Below are 15,190 nucleotides of genomic sequence, written 5' to 3'. Positions count from 1 at the left end.
TAAGTGAGTCAGACCCCATTTTACAACCTGCTTGTTAAATGAATCATTGCGGTTGTTAAGTGAATCAGGCGGTGGTTAAACAAACCCGCCTTCCCCCGTTAACTTTGTTGGGCTGCGAAGTTCACAAATGGTGACCAACATGAGGATGAGGCAACCATCAGAAATGCATGCTGGTTGTGTCACACACCCGAATTTTGATCAAGTGATCGTGGGGATGTTAAGTGGGACAATTGGTCCTAGCACATCCGCCCCCCCCCCCCCGCTGCTGTTGTAACTTTATAAACGGTCGCTAAAAGGACCGTTGTAAATTGAGGCCTAGCCGTATCGCAAATTCCAGCTAAAGCAAATCTGATTTTCCAATGAAATCCAACATTAGCAAGCCGTTTCCCCAGATTGTATTTCAAATGTTCAACAATGTTTGCACCAGATGGATGGCAGTCCCCCAGACAAACAAGGGAGAATCCGTAGATTTAGCAAGCCAAGATTTCCGGAAGCTTTCGTGGACGTGGCCAAAGATAAAGAGGTCTTCCAACTGTGGGATAAGTGCATTTGAGATCTCAATCGTCCTGAGCCAGAGGAAGGCTTTCAGGAAAGCGATGCATTTACAAGATGGACAGACACGTGAGCATCGACACAAAAAATGGACACAAAAACGGCTGGACGCAAGAGTGACACCTCTCGTCCCCGAGGCAAAGGGAGTAGATGGAACTAGCAAAAGAAGAAGCTCATATCATCGTCCTCCTTCAGTTGCTCCGGGACCACTTGATCAGAGATCCGTACATCCTGGTCGGCGTACCCAGATTCCAAAACGGCGTCAAACCAAGGGTGGAGCAAAATTTCCGGAGCGGTGAGTCTTTCGGAGGGTTCCCGCCTAAGGAGGCTGCGGATGAGACACCGTGCTTTGGGGGAGACGTGGTCCGGGATGCAGAACTGTCCACGCCGGATTTTGGAAAAGAGGGCGGTAGGATCCGAGTCATGAAAGGGATACCGTCCCACGAGGAGAGTGTACAGCATAACTCCCAAGCTCCAAACGTCAGCCGACTTCCCGGAATAGGTTCCCATTGTGTTTAAGATTTCTGGACTGACGTAAGCCGGACAGCCGTGTTTGTCTGATAATGCATCGTCCTCTCCTTTCATGATGTGGGTATCTTCCAGGCTTTCGAGTCTCAGCTGCATTCTGGAGGACAGAAGAGGACATGACATGAGTTAGAATGTCAGAGAGGCAAACATACACACTTCTCTCCTAACCAAACATGGGCTGCTATTCTGAAATAAAGGTAAAGGTTCCCCTCGTACATATGTGCTAGTCGTTTCTGACTCTAGGGGGCGGTGCTCATCTCCGTTTCAAAGCCATAGAGCCAGCGCTGTCCGAAGACGTCTCCGTGGTTCATGTAGCTGGCATGACTAAATGCCGAAGGCGCACGGAACGCTGCTACCTTCCCACCAAAGGTGGTCCCTATTTTTCTACTTGCGTTTTTTACGTGCTTTCGAACTGCTAGGTCGGCAGTTCTGAAATAGCAACCTGCATATCAAAACACCGCGGAGAGTTTCTACACAGGGTTAATTGGCAAAAGTGATAAAAGTAAGGGCACATGCTATGGAGTTCGCCTAAGTTCATCAGCCTGTACTCTTTCTCAAGGACATAGGCAGTTTTATTATACGGGTGAGCCATTGTTGATCGAATGCCACAGTCAAAATGCTTGGGAGCACGGCTTTTGAACCCCGATGGCTCAGACACCTGGGCCACTTGAAAACATTAAACAAAGGGGAATCATGAGTCAATTGAGTAAAAATGCATTTCTTCTCATTCAATGTTACAGTGTTATAAAAGGTAGTCCTTGACTTACAACTGTTTGTTTAGTGACTGTTTAAAGCAGAGGTCTTCAAACTTGGCAACTTTAAGACTTGTGGTCTTCAACTCTCAGAAGAGCTGAGCTGGCTGGGGAAATCTGGGAGTTGAAGTCCACAAGTCTTAAAGTTGCCAAGTTTGGGGACCTCTGGTTTAAAGTTACAGCGGCATTGAAAACAAAAAGAACTTAGGACCGTTCTTCACACTTATGAACCCGGGGCTCACATGATCAAAATCCAGGCGCTTGGCAACTGACTCGTATTTATGATGGTTGCAGTGTCCTGGGGCCATGCGATTGCCTTTTGCGACCTTGTCAAGCAAAGTCAATGGGGAAGGCAGATTTGGTTAAAACCGTGTGACTAACTTAACCCCTGAAGTGTTCACCACTGTGAGCCGAGAAAGTTCATCAAATGGGGCCAAAACTCACTTAGCGACTGTCTTGTTCAGTAACGGAAACTGTGGGCTCAACTGTGGTTGTTAAGTGAAGAACTATCTGTAACGCAGGTAAAGGGAGTAAATTTGCTTCCTTCAAGAATTGTCACCTCTTAAAAGAGGGGGGAGGGAAACACAGCAAAACTTCTATGCATGAATGAGGCCACAGGAGAGCCAGTATCCAACACACAACTATTGTCAACGGGTTGTCAGTCATCAAAGGAGAAAGGAGAGAAGGAAATGACATGTGCACGAGAGACTCCATTAAGCAGGACACATTCACAGGGAAACAATGATCTTGGATGAAAGCCAGTTTTGTCCTGGTGACATCAAGCCTTAACTAGCTGATGGGATTGCAGCCAAAACTTACATCCCTTTTGTTCCTGAAATAGTTGTTAACTCTCTAGTTCAGTTTATACAACATTCCCCACCCCCACAATTCACAACACATACACAGAAAGAACCTTGCAGGTTTCACAGCTTTCATGCAGAATTCTCTTCCCCAAACCTTACATTACTGGAGGGCTGTTCTTTATATTTGTAGATTAAATATTTCCCGGCTTCTGTGGGGCAGGGGGTCGCTTTCCTGACACCGTTGGCTGGCCAGCCTCCTTGCCCTGACCTTCCTCCTCCCTTCCCCCTCCTCTCCTAGCTGGTCCTGTACATGGAAAATATGAGTCAGATTACCTGCTCTCCAACTGGCTGGTGGGACCCAAGTTTCACACCTGTGCTTACTAAGGCTAACCTCTTGCCCAATATTGCTTCACCTCCGGGGTTACCAAACACGCTGCGCACACACACACAACATCAGCCCTGCGCAATTACTAAGTTTCTAAATTAGCAGCACGGAGTGCAATCTGCTATTTCAGCAAGCGATGATTCCATTTTATCACAGACAGCCAAGAACACACAACTGTTTTCCCGCAAAGAAGAAACAGTGGCTGTTTTTTTAGGTCAACGTGTACTTTCTGATAGATTGCTCTCGTCCCCAGGCCCGCTGCTTGCCAAAGAAGAGCCATTGTTTCGCTACGGGCTTTCAACCTTGACTTTGATTGACTCATTCACACATGCCTGTTCAACCCTTGTGAAGCACCCGATGGCCTGAAGTTATGAAGTCACCTAATGGCACTGAAAACACAAAGCAGGAGAACAGCTTCATCTGCGGCGCAGAAATCCAGCTACACATCTCACCAACCTCTTTGCCCCAATTGTCACTCCGTGTGCCCGCATTCATGTGTCCAAGCAGGACATTTAATAGAACAACCTGATTTGATTTTTTTTTTTACAAAACGTGTCCCAAAGGGGTTTTTCCCAGAAGGCTGAAGCTTCTTGGATGAGGAGTGAAACGTTTTCAAAGAAAAAACAAAACAAAACACCCAAGGAAAACCAGTTGCCTTTTGGAAAAAATACAGTTTCGGGGCAACCACGTCCTGGTTGATGGAGAATCTCCATAAAGATCTTCACAAAATACTTTCCTATAACAGGTGTGCTCACCTATCTCGGTTAGCCCCCCCCCCAAAAAAAAATCAACAAAATTTGCACAAGGTGTACATGCAATTACTATGAGCATCATGCATCAGAGTAGATCAGGGGTGTCCAAACTTGAGAACTTTAAGACTTGTGGACTTCAACTCCCAGAATTCCCCAGCCAGCCATGCTGGCTGGGGAATTCTGGGAGTTGAAGTCCACAAGTCTTAAAGTTCCCAAGTTTGGACAATCCTGGAGTAGATGGAAGCACATTTATAAAAACATACCAATAGGTCCTTGCTTTGCTCACAAAAGGCTATTTTACCCTGAAGACTGCTTGCAGCTCCTTCCTTTCACTTGGTCAGCTTTTTGCACCATGTTCTTAGCAATTATGAGTCTAATGGTGGTGCAGTGGTTAGAATGCAGTATTGCATGGTTGACTCTGCCCACTGCCAGAAGTTTGATCCTGACCAGCTCAAGGTTGAGTCAGCCTTCTATCCTTTCGAGGTAGATCAAATGAGGACCCAGATTGTAAGGGATAATATGCTAACTCTATAAATTGCTTAGAGAAGGCTGTAAAAGTTTAGTTTAGTTTATTATAGTATAGTATCATTGTACCTCATACAACAAAATTAAAAGCACTATGAAGTGGTGTATGTCTAAGTACTATTGTTAATTATTTGTAGCTCCTTTGCCTGCAGACACCAAAGTTGGGGCTTATTTGCTGTGTTAAAGCTGGACTACATGTTTTGAAAAAGGCAGAGATAGTCCAAATCCACCTCTCAAGCTTTCTTACTCAGCAGCATCAACTTCCAACTTGCTTTAACATTTTTATGATGTTATAGGATGAAATAAGATACAAAATGCAAATGCAAATAAGAAAACGACAGGGAGGAAGAGAGGGAGAGAGGGAGGATAAGGAAAAAAGAAAAAGAAACATTGACTTCCGACTCTTTCTGTTGCAGTAAAATAAGGCATTACCATCAAATCACAACATTTTTGTTTCTTTCAGAATAATGTGAACAAGCCATTTCTTCCAACTTGCAAGAAAACTGAAATAGATTTTACACACCCGTCTCCACAAATACAATGGCTTACTAAATTCAAAAGCTTCTCTGCATCAGTTGGACAATCATTTAGCCAGCATTGTTTCCATAGGCATTATTTCCCCTTAAGGGATTCTACCCCACACTGCTATTCAGAAGTGCTAATTTGCAGCAGGAGCCCTGAACCTCCCTACCCAAAAATCCCCCCCAAAAAAGGTTTGGGACGAAGAGAGACACAGGAATTAAATGCTAGAAGATGTAATCTCCTCTTAGGGAAAAAAAATGTTATCTACCAGATAAGACACAGAGTCTCCAGTCCATAGTGAGGTGCCACCCCACCCAGATTGAAGAATTCAGAATTAGGCTGGGAATAATTTGTACCTTGATGTAACACAGAACAATCAGCAGCTCCTTCACCCAAACCAAAAACACTGAAATTAAACACCAAAGGCTTTAGAGCATGCATGCGCATACAGGGAGAATTAACGACACAATCCCTAGCATTCACAAGCAACTCTGCTCCATCACTTCAAAGCAATGTATGGATTGCAGCAATCAGGTGTGAAATTGCTTTGGATGCCAAAAGGAAGACTCCCACCAAGTTCAAATGGGCTGCTTTTTCCTACCTATTCTGTGCCTGCTGACACATGACCCAACCACAGTTATCTTCAAAGAGGGGATCTCAAAAGTCCCTCCCTTCTGCCCTTAGCGCTCTTTCTTTTAAGGGGTCCTACAGTTTTATCTTCAGAGGAGGGGAAAGAAAAATAACCGTGGATTGTTGGCACAGTTGTGAGGTTGGGTGGAGCAGCATGTACCCAAGCCTGTGGGACGTATCCATGAAAACTTCACAACGTTTTCTCTCCACCTGCCCTTAGGGCCAAGATGAACAGAGTTGGAAGGGACCTTATAGGTCATCTAGTCCAACCCCCACCTCCCGGTCTCAAGCAGGAGACCTTACACCATTTCTGACAAATTGCAGTCCAATCTCTTCTTGAAAGCTTCCAGTGATGAAGCTCCCACAACTTCCAAAGTCATGCTGTTCCATTGATTGATTGCTCTCCCTGTCAGAAAGCGTCTCCTTATTTCTAGTTCGAATCTCTCCTTGGTCAGTTTCCATCCATTATTCCTTGTCTGGCCTTCAGGTGCTTTGGAAAATAGCTTGACCCCTTCCACTCTGTGGCAGCCCCTCAAGTATTGGAAGACTGCTAGCATGTCTCCCCTGGTCCTTCTCTTCACTAGACTAGCCATGCCCCGTTCCTGCAACTGTTCTTCATGTGTTTTAGCCTCCTAATCATCCTGGTTGCTCTTCTCTGCACTTTTTCGAGAGTCTCAACATCTTTTTTACAGTGTGGTGACCAAAACTGGATGCAGTACTCTAGGTGTGGTCTTACTAAGGCTTTATAGAGTGGTGTTAGTGCCTGACTGTATCCCTCTGTTAATGCACTAATTCTTTCAAGATACCCAATAAACTGGGCCAGCTCACAACTAAAACATGACACATTGTGATTAACCCAAACTACAGGATTCGTTCTCTAAAAATACAATGCAAACCTACACTGGGGGTAGGAGGGAGATGGTGCCGAGCTGTGCATCGCAGGTAATCCTCGACTTACAGCCGTTTGTTTAGGGAGGTTCAAAGTTACAATGGCACTGGGAAAAAAAAGAGTTATGGCAGTTTGTCACACTTATGACCGTTGCAGCATCCGCATAGTCACCTGATCAAATTTCAGATGCTCGGTAACTGACTCTAATTTATGACGGTTGCAGTGTCCCAGGGTTATGTTTTGTGACCTTCTGACCAGCAAATTCCATGGGCAAGCCAGATTCACTTAACAACTGAATCACTAACTTAACAACTGCAGTGATTCACTTAATCACTGGGGCAAGAGAGGTGGTAAAATGGGGCAAAACCCACTTAGCAACTGTCTCGTTTAGCAACAGAAAATTCGGGCTGAACTGTGGTCGTAAATCGAGGACAATCTGTATTAAAGCTTGACCCCAAATGGTCAACCGTATTCCTTCTACATCAGGGGTGTCCAAACTTGGCAACTTTAAGATTTGTGGACTTCAACTCCCAGAATTCCCCAGCCAGCTGGCTGGGGAATTCTGGGAGTTGAAGTCCACAAGTCTTAAAGTTGCCAAGTTTGGACACCCCTGTTCTACATCAAACCAAGGTGGCATGTAGGCCTTCAAGGTTCAAGACTTTATTGAACAATAGATTAGCAGGGCACACAAACAGGTTGTACACAATTGCAGAAAACACACTCATTCCTTCCCATTGTAGGCTTACACTTACAGGCAAAGCCTGTAGCCTCTCTCTGTAGCTTCCATCCTCCCAACCCTTCCATTCATAACAGGTTCTTTATGTAATCCTCATTTGCCGTCAATGCCCAAACACAATTCATTTAAATGCATGACACTTAAAAGAACATCAATCTTTAATTCACATCTACTCCGCCACACACATAACCTTGTAATCTAAGTCAAACCGCATGGGACAAAGTCATCCGTAGACCAGTTACGCTAGTTTCTTTCTTTTTCTTTTTTTAAACTTGTTTGGATGGAAGCCAATTCACCATTGGGAACTTCTGCTCAATCAAGACGAAGCATTTTGGATTTCAAACAGCTCGGCTCCCACTCTCATGCCGGCAGCCGGAGCCTGGTAGTTGAAATTAAGGCATTCCACTTAACAATCAGAATCGCGTCCCCGGTTCTGTACCGAATTTATTTGTTTGCAAATATGGCAACTTAAGAGCCACGGCACGCATGGCATGTGGTGTACAATCGAGCCTCAGTGAAAAAGCTTAACATCCAAGCATCCGACAAGGATTAAACCTAGTCATGTGTGCCCCTGCTGAGAAGCCAGGATCTGGCACCAAACTGCCAGTTCATAACTCTGGGACAAGCAGGCTTCTGTTCATACGCCATCCTGCATTATGTATTTATTTGCGCCAATTAAGAATGTAGATTTCTTTTTTTAAAAAAGCACAAAAATGTCCTTAAGAGGTGGAAAGAATTGCAATTTAAATAAACAAACATGCATGTAGCTCTAGAAACCTTTGTGTGATTTCTTTGGAAAGGATATTTAAGTGATATTTGTGTAGGAAGAAAAATTTAGAAGTAAGAAAGCAGTCCGATAAAAACAGCGCCGTGAGCAGGGGTGAGTTTCACTTATTTTTACCACCAGTTCGCCCTGTGTGTGCACCTTCCGCGCATGCGCCTGGCCTTTTGTGCATCGCTTTGGTTTTACACACACCTTCCGTGCATGCCTCAAAAACGTGGTTAAATAGAATGGCATAGTGCCAAGATGAGTGGGCAGACCCACACGGGATCTCCGCTACCAGTTCGCCTGAACCGGTCAGAACCGGCTGAATCCCATCTCTGGCCATTTGGTTCAAGGTCTAAAAAGTAGCCCAAGGAGGTCAGGAATGAAGAAACTATGTTGGGTTCCAAAAATTATTTGTGCTCTGCCTACATGGCAATCATTCAAAATTCAACACCTCACTAGACCAGTGTTTCTTCTCAACCTTAGAAGCTTGAAGATGTGTGGACTTCAACTCCCAGAATTCCCCAAGAATGCACCAATCATCCCACACATAGCTGCTGGCTTAATGGAAGAGGCAAAGTCTCCATTACAGGTCTTCAACTTACAACTGGCCGTTCCAAGTTATGACAGACCCCTCCCCAAAGCGACTTATAACCCAGTTTCAAAGTTTTGATGCCTTTCCCTGGAGCGACACGCTGGGTAAACCAGCCTGCAATTACAGCTGTTAGTAGCATCCCATAGTCTTTTTTTTTTGCCTGAAACTTGAATTTATATCTAATTTCCAGCAACAAAACATACATTGCGAACAATGGGTTCACTTAACGACCATGACATCCGCTTAATGCCAGCCGCAAAAATGTCATAAGCTTGGGGTCAGTTACATGAGTGTCTCGGCTTACGACCCTCATAACATCAACGGAAATTCTCAGCTCACTTCTAGTCGTAGGTCAAGGACTACCTGTATATATAATTTGCTGTCTACTTGTTCAGCCTGTTTTGCCGATCTAAAGAGGGAGGCAAGATTGTGTCACATTTCGGGCATTATTTTATGGCTGCTCTTTGTTACAGGGCTGAATGCTTTATCTTCCTTGACCTCACAACCACCCAATGAGTAATCCACAACTCCTATTAGTATTTTTATAGCAGGGACAATGCATTAGGAGGGGGAGTAATGGCACCCAAGTCAGTCCTATGCCATGTCCTTGGCCTGGAGGGTGCCATCAAACCAAGGTGCCAGTGCTTCTTGTTAAGACAGGAAGCAGGCTAGGCTGGCTGGGGAATTCTGGGAGTTGAAGTCCACACATCTTCAAGATGCCATGGTTGAGAAACACTGCACTAGACACTTGGACATTCTCCAGTGTAATAGTTCTTTGGATCCCAGCCAGAAGTGAGGCAGCTGTTTATATAACATAAGTGTTGGACCTGAAATAAGAAAAGGGAAGGTCATATTTTGTGCCTGGGATGAGCGTTGTCCCTTGAATGTGCTCTGCCTATCTGCCCTTCCCAACAGCATGAAGGGTATAATTTCACAGGGTGATCATCAGAATCATTTGTGGCTTGGTTATTGTGGGAGGTGTTATCGGATATTATTCCCTATAGAAAAGACAAAGGTTTCCCCAGGCTGGATGGACATCTTTTCCTCATTCTAAAGAGGCCTATTTGGTACAGAGAACTGCTATGAGATTCACAGCAAGGGTCAACAACTGGCCCGCCATGGGCCAAATCCGGCCTAGTGATGAAAACAAAAAACAAAAAAAACAAAAAACCAAAGGCTACAGTTAAGCATTAGACGTGGCAATTGGGAGCACACGGTCTGAGGATCCTCCAACCATCACATAGGGCCCGTCCGCTCACCTTTCTTCATTAGAAAACACAAATTTCCTGAGTTTGAGGTCCCCCAGCACAATGGCTGACTGGTGGCAGTGAGCGACTGCAGAGACAATCTGTTTGAAGAGTCTAGCGGCTTCCTGCTCCGGCAGACGCTTGCAGCTCCTAACGTAGGAATGCATGTCACCAAAGTCCTTGTCGAAAAAGACGTACGCCTTCGTGTCTCCCAGGATGACCTCCACAATCCCAGTGATGTTTCCGTGGGATGGTAACTGGATGTAAGGCCTGATTTTGTCCTGGTAGTGTTTGAGAGGGAAGACCTAGAGGTAGAACCAAGTGGGGAGGGAGAAAGAAGGGGGGGGGGGAGAGAAGAGATTTAATAAGGTTTTATTGCAGGATACAAGCAGCATGATATATTCCCTTGATGGATCCTGATCAAAATATCTGCAGTCGTGGAGTCCTTGGTGTTGTCTGAGCTTGGTTGCTTTCTTGCAGGCATTTCATTACCCCATTAGAAAACATGATCACGATTTTATTAGAAACCCCACTCTCTTCTAGCCCTGATGATGTTACCTAGTGGGGTAATGAAACGTCTACAAGAAACAGCCAAGCTCAGAGAGCACCAAAAACCCATGAATTTAATCCTGAGTTAGAAATATTATCTTCCATTGGTACCTCTGCCTTTATTAAGCCATGTTCTTACAATTACTAGAAAATAGGGGACTCTCCATCAAATGATCCACCAAAGAGGAGATAGCAGAAGGTGCCACCTTGAAGAACGCGGCTCTGATCCAAACAGAACAGCATGGAAAAAGAGAGACAAATCAAGCTTATGGAAAAACGATACACTTCTTGGAACAGGCCACTGAAGTAAGACGCATTTCGTTTCTGCGTAAATGTATTTAGATGAGGAAGGGGGAATTCATTTTGGGAAGATGATGGAATAACAATAATCCAAAGTAGCTGAAAGACAGGCAACTTGGCCACCTCCCAAACTGTTGAACTATGACATCCCTCATGTCCCAAGATCCGCATGGTGTCTTGGCCTGCTAAATTTTGGAAATGACCAACCTCCTAGAGCAGGGGTCAGCAACCTGCAGCTCTGGAGCCGCATGTGGCTCTTTAATCCCTCTACTGCGGCTCCCTGTCGCCAGTCAACTCCACAATTGATAGGGATTTCAGTTAGGACAGGTAGAGGAAAAAGGATGCTGCGCTAGGAGACTCTATGGTGGGAGGACCGGAAATCTGGTTGGCTTCAGAATTGAACGGGGGGCTTCCAGTTAGGACCTTTGTGGCTCTTTGAGTGTTTAAGGTTGCCAACCCCGGTCCTTGAGGTACATAGGGATCTTCCTGAGCTAGAGAAAACTTCTGCCTGTAGAGCATCCGGCATTAAATACTTAGCATAGACAGCAAGGAAAGTCTTAGTTCCCTAACAAGGACAGGAATTATCCAGCTAACAACCTACTGAAAACACAATACCAAATAAATCATACCCTGATCTAATCTGGGAAAGCAGTTCTGATGTACCGCATTGTTTTGTGGATATCTCTCTCCAGAGGCCGCTTAAACATCACACCCCTTTGCGATAAACTTTTAATATCTGCAAATTCCTGCTTTTTGCATTCGAGGAAGGGGGAAAAAAAACCCAGCCCTGAATCTTTGCACACTCACTGTAAATACTGGCCAGCAGTTCCCTGCCAGCAGGTATGTACAGTATGCTCTCCAGAGCGTCAAGGAAAAATGAAGGGGAGGTGTGTTTGGGGGGGGGGGGTGTTGAAGAGCTATTAAAAGCCACCAAGGCAATCACCTCCCAGTGAGTCAAACAAAGGTGAAGGCAACCAAGCTGAAATTTCAAAGCACAGCAAGCATTTAAGCAAGGAAGAGGGGGATTAAAAGCCTCTCATACTTTATTCACAGATATTTTGCAAGACTGCAGTCATGTTCTGGGACTTGCGAAGAGCTTACTCACATCCTAAGCCAAACTGGAATCGGTGACTCTTCCAACTTGGCACAAACTCCCAGGGAGGAAAATATATTGCAAAGGGTCTCCAAACAATCATACACACAGCCTCTTCTTCCTGGCTACTTTCTCTCTTGGCCATCATCATCATCATCAAAGTCCTCTATCAGAACACACACACACACACACACACACACACACACACACACACACACACACGTACAACTAAAGTCATGCTGGGCTGCACCAGTCTGGTTGCAAACCCAGCGGAGGTTAAAAATAAATACTTCCAAGAGGATGGGACAATTTTCCTGATTTGGAAAAGAGCAATTCTCACCACAGGTCATTGCTGAGGAAGAGTTTGCAAGCCAGAACAGGCAATCCTCTAAAAGATTCACAAGCCGGATGTAGGGGCAGCTAGAGAACACATGGCTCGCTGCATTGCCTCCACTCCCAATCCAACTTAAAAACAAAACAAAATTCTATCCACCCACTTACGTTCCTTTTCTTCTCTTTTCTCTGTTATTATCTGCACCACGTTAGAATGTAGATTGTAAGGTGTATCAGGGAAGCCCATCTGGCAACTTAAGAGCATAACCAGAGGCACGCCTGCTAGTAACTACACTTTAAGGAAGAGCAATGCGGGGTTCTAACTATATTTAGTTTCTAAAAGCAGGAGAAAAGCAGAAGACAGTTAGAAGTGGAGGTCAATGATCAAAAGGCTCTCATGTTTGCAGGGATCTCCAAATTTGGAAACTTTTCGTGAACTTCAAATCCCAGAACTCCCCAGCCAGTCCACAGATCTTAAAGTCAAAGCACTCCGGCTGGGGATTCTGGGAATTGGAGTTCCCCAGTCTTAAAAGTTGCCAGGTTTTTTTGGGGGGGGGGAATCCCCTGCTCTAGAGGGAGGAGTCAATTATTTGGCCAGATTTTGATTTGAATGCTCTCCTGCATCACAAGAGTTCCACCGTGGACTTTTAACCAGGGGTGAAATTCAGCAGGTTATGGAGAACCGGTAGCAGAAATTTTAAGTAGTTTGGAGAACCGGCAAATGCCACTTTTGGCTGGCCCCAGAATGGGGAGGGAATGGAGATTTTGCAGTATCATTCCCCTGCCACACCCACAGAACCGGTAGTAAGAAAAATTTGAATTTCACCGCTGCTTTTAACACCGGAGCAGCCCCATTTGTTTCAAGCGGTTCTGCAGAAAAGAGCAAGCCAAGAGCCCGGGTTGCCCGGAGAGGCGGCCGGCAGGTGGCAGCAGGAAACTTCACGGCTGCAGCTTCGGCTTCCTCTCTCTCTCTCTCTCCAGCAAAGGAGAGAAAGCCGAGGGAGGCACAAGTGCGTGTTTTATTTAAAGAGCCGAGGAGAACCACCTCATGGAAAACTTGGAAAGCTCTCCGCTGCTGGTGGCAGTCAAGTCCTGCTTGCGTACTAGGCTGCAAGGAGGGGAGCGGAAAACAAGAGGAGGATGACGGAGGAAAACCTTAACCCTTCCTTACTCCCAGGACCTTTCCCGATGCAGTTAAAAATACACACAACACAACACACACGCGCGCACACAACGCACGCATCCACTCCTTTTTCTTGCAGGGATTCGCTTCTTCAAATATCGCAGGGGAGGGGAAAACATTTCTGGCCCAAAGTCTGCGCTTGCAAAGCGCAGCGCAGCCGAATCGGGTCCCCACGAGGAAATTAAGAAAGGCGTCGCTTTTTGCAGGTATTCCCGCCCCCCCCCCCTTTTCTTTCTTTCCCGGGACCTTCTTTTTGTCCCGATTCCGGCACAAACCGATGCCTTCTCGGCTTTCGGATGTAGGTTTCCTCGAAAGAAACCCCCTCCTCCTCCTCCTCGGCGGGCTGGGTTTTTGCGTGTGTCCTTTTGCTTTTTTAAAGGCCAATTGATTAATAATAATAATAATAATAATAATAATAATAATAATAATAATAATAATAATCATAATCATCATCATCATCATCATCATCATCATCATCATCATCATCAATCATCATCATCATCATCATCATAATAAATGCACCAACAAATTGCAGCTTCCTGCAATAACACCAGCAGAACTGCAAAAAACTGCGCTACTCGGAACATCTTATATTTGAAGAAGGTACTCTGTTGATACTTAGGAGGCTGGCAGCAACCCGTATCAACCATTAGCACCAGTCACTGGTATTTGTGACACATCTTTAAATGTTCACTTGGCTGAGTTTCATGTTTAATGAATAAAAGAAATAATAATCGTATTTGTGTTTCGAACGTTCACTTGACTGAGTTTCATGTTTAACGAATGAAGTATATCGTAATAATAATTCTTTATGGTCAGTGCCCAGCATATGCACCGTGAGATTGGTCGAGCTCCCTTCAACCAATTCAAGTCAGATCTTCGCTTTGCGATGCACAATATCCGATCCGGCTGCCCTTGAAACGCCGAGTATTCCAGGCGGCTCCTCATCCCAACCGAGTCCCATTCGGGGCGAAGAAGCGCCGCGCTGTTTGTCTCCCCACCGAGGAAGGTTGCTTTGCTCCCCCGCCCAGCCCCCGAATCCCAAGCCCCGAAGAAGGAGGTTGCAAAGGCTCCCCAGATCGCGCCGGCTTTCCCGGCCCCGCGGCTTACCTTGCAACGCAGCTCCCGGCCGGTGTTGATATCGAGCGCCCTCGAAACGTGCTCCCGGTCGAGCAAGGGCAACAAAAGGTAGCCGGCCACCAAGCTGGGGCCCTGGGCGCTGGAAGGCGAACCTTCGCCGGTGGGAACCGGCGGGACCGGAGCGCAAGGCGACCCGGGCGCGCTGAGACAATCCTGAGCGACCGAGCTGGTGTAATCGACGGCCAAGCGGGCGCACTTGGCGGCGGCCGGAGCTTCCTCACTGGCGGCGGCGGCGTCGTGCAAAAGCAGGCGCTTGGCAGGGGCGCTCCGGCAGCGGGGAGCGGCCGCCGGCGGGTGGAGAAGCGCGGCGGGGCTGCGGGGTTCCAGCTGGCGGCTCATGGAGCTGGAAGGCGGCGGGCGAGCAGGCAGGAGGACCTCGAGCTCCTGCGCCAAGGAAGCCGGACGGCGCCGGGAAGCGACGGAAGGGGCCGAGCGGGCTCTCTCTGCCTTCTTGCCCCGGCTGCTTCCCCCGCTCCGTCCCCCCACCCTCCGCCTTAAAGGTGAGCAGCAGCAGCAGCAGCAGCAGCCGAGCGTTGGGCAATGCCGTCCGGGCTGGCGCGCATCCCTTCCTGGCAGCCCCCGACAGCAGCTCCGAGCGCGCCCAGCCGCCCTCACCGTCTGCCGGCGCTTCTGCCAAACTCCTGGGAGCGCATCGAAGCGCCCCGTGACGCAAAGGGAAGTGGGCGGGGCCGCGGGGGTGCCAGCCCGCCGGCTCATTGGCGGCTGCGGCTCCATTCAGAAGACGCGGGAGCGAGCGGGCGAGGACGCGCTTTCTCTCTCTCTCGCCCGCGCTCTCTCCCTCTCGCTCTCTCTGCCAGGCGGAGGTTCCCGCGGGCGACCCGAGAGCTGTGCGGGGCTGCGCTCCACACAAGAGACCCAGCCAACTGGGCAACAACTCACCTTAGCTGAC

At 47.0% G+C, this 15,190-nt stretch overlaps 1 protein-coding gene across 1 annotated transcript; it reads right to left on the bottom strand.

Annotated features, from left to right (window-relative positions):
• Window positions 1-706: 706 nt before the first annotated feature.
• Window positions 707-14,895, bottom strand: TRIB1 (tribbles pseudokinase 1). The gene is made up of 3 exons (XM_081951543.1): window positions 14,251-14,895; window positions 9,695-9,987; window positions 707-1,177 (listed from the first exon to the last, which is right to left on the bottom strand). Exons 1-3 carry the CDS (start codon window positions 14,617-14,619, stop codon window positions 709-711), a joined length of 1,131 nt encoding a protein of 376 aa, XP_081807669.1. The 5' UTR covers window positions 14,620-14,895; the 3' UTR covers window positions 707-708.
• Window positions 14,896-15,190: the final 295 nt, after the last annotated feature.

This window comes from Natrix helvetica (assembly GCF_964273705.1).
Source record: "Natrix helvetica genome assembly, chromosome: 4".
NCBI lineage: Eukaryota > Metazoa > Chordata > Lepidosauria > Squamata > Natricidae > Natrix > Natrix helvetica.
This window is presented reverse-complemented; position numbering and strand designations above follow the sequence as displayed.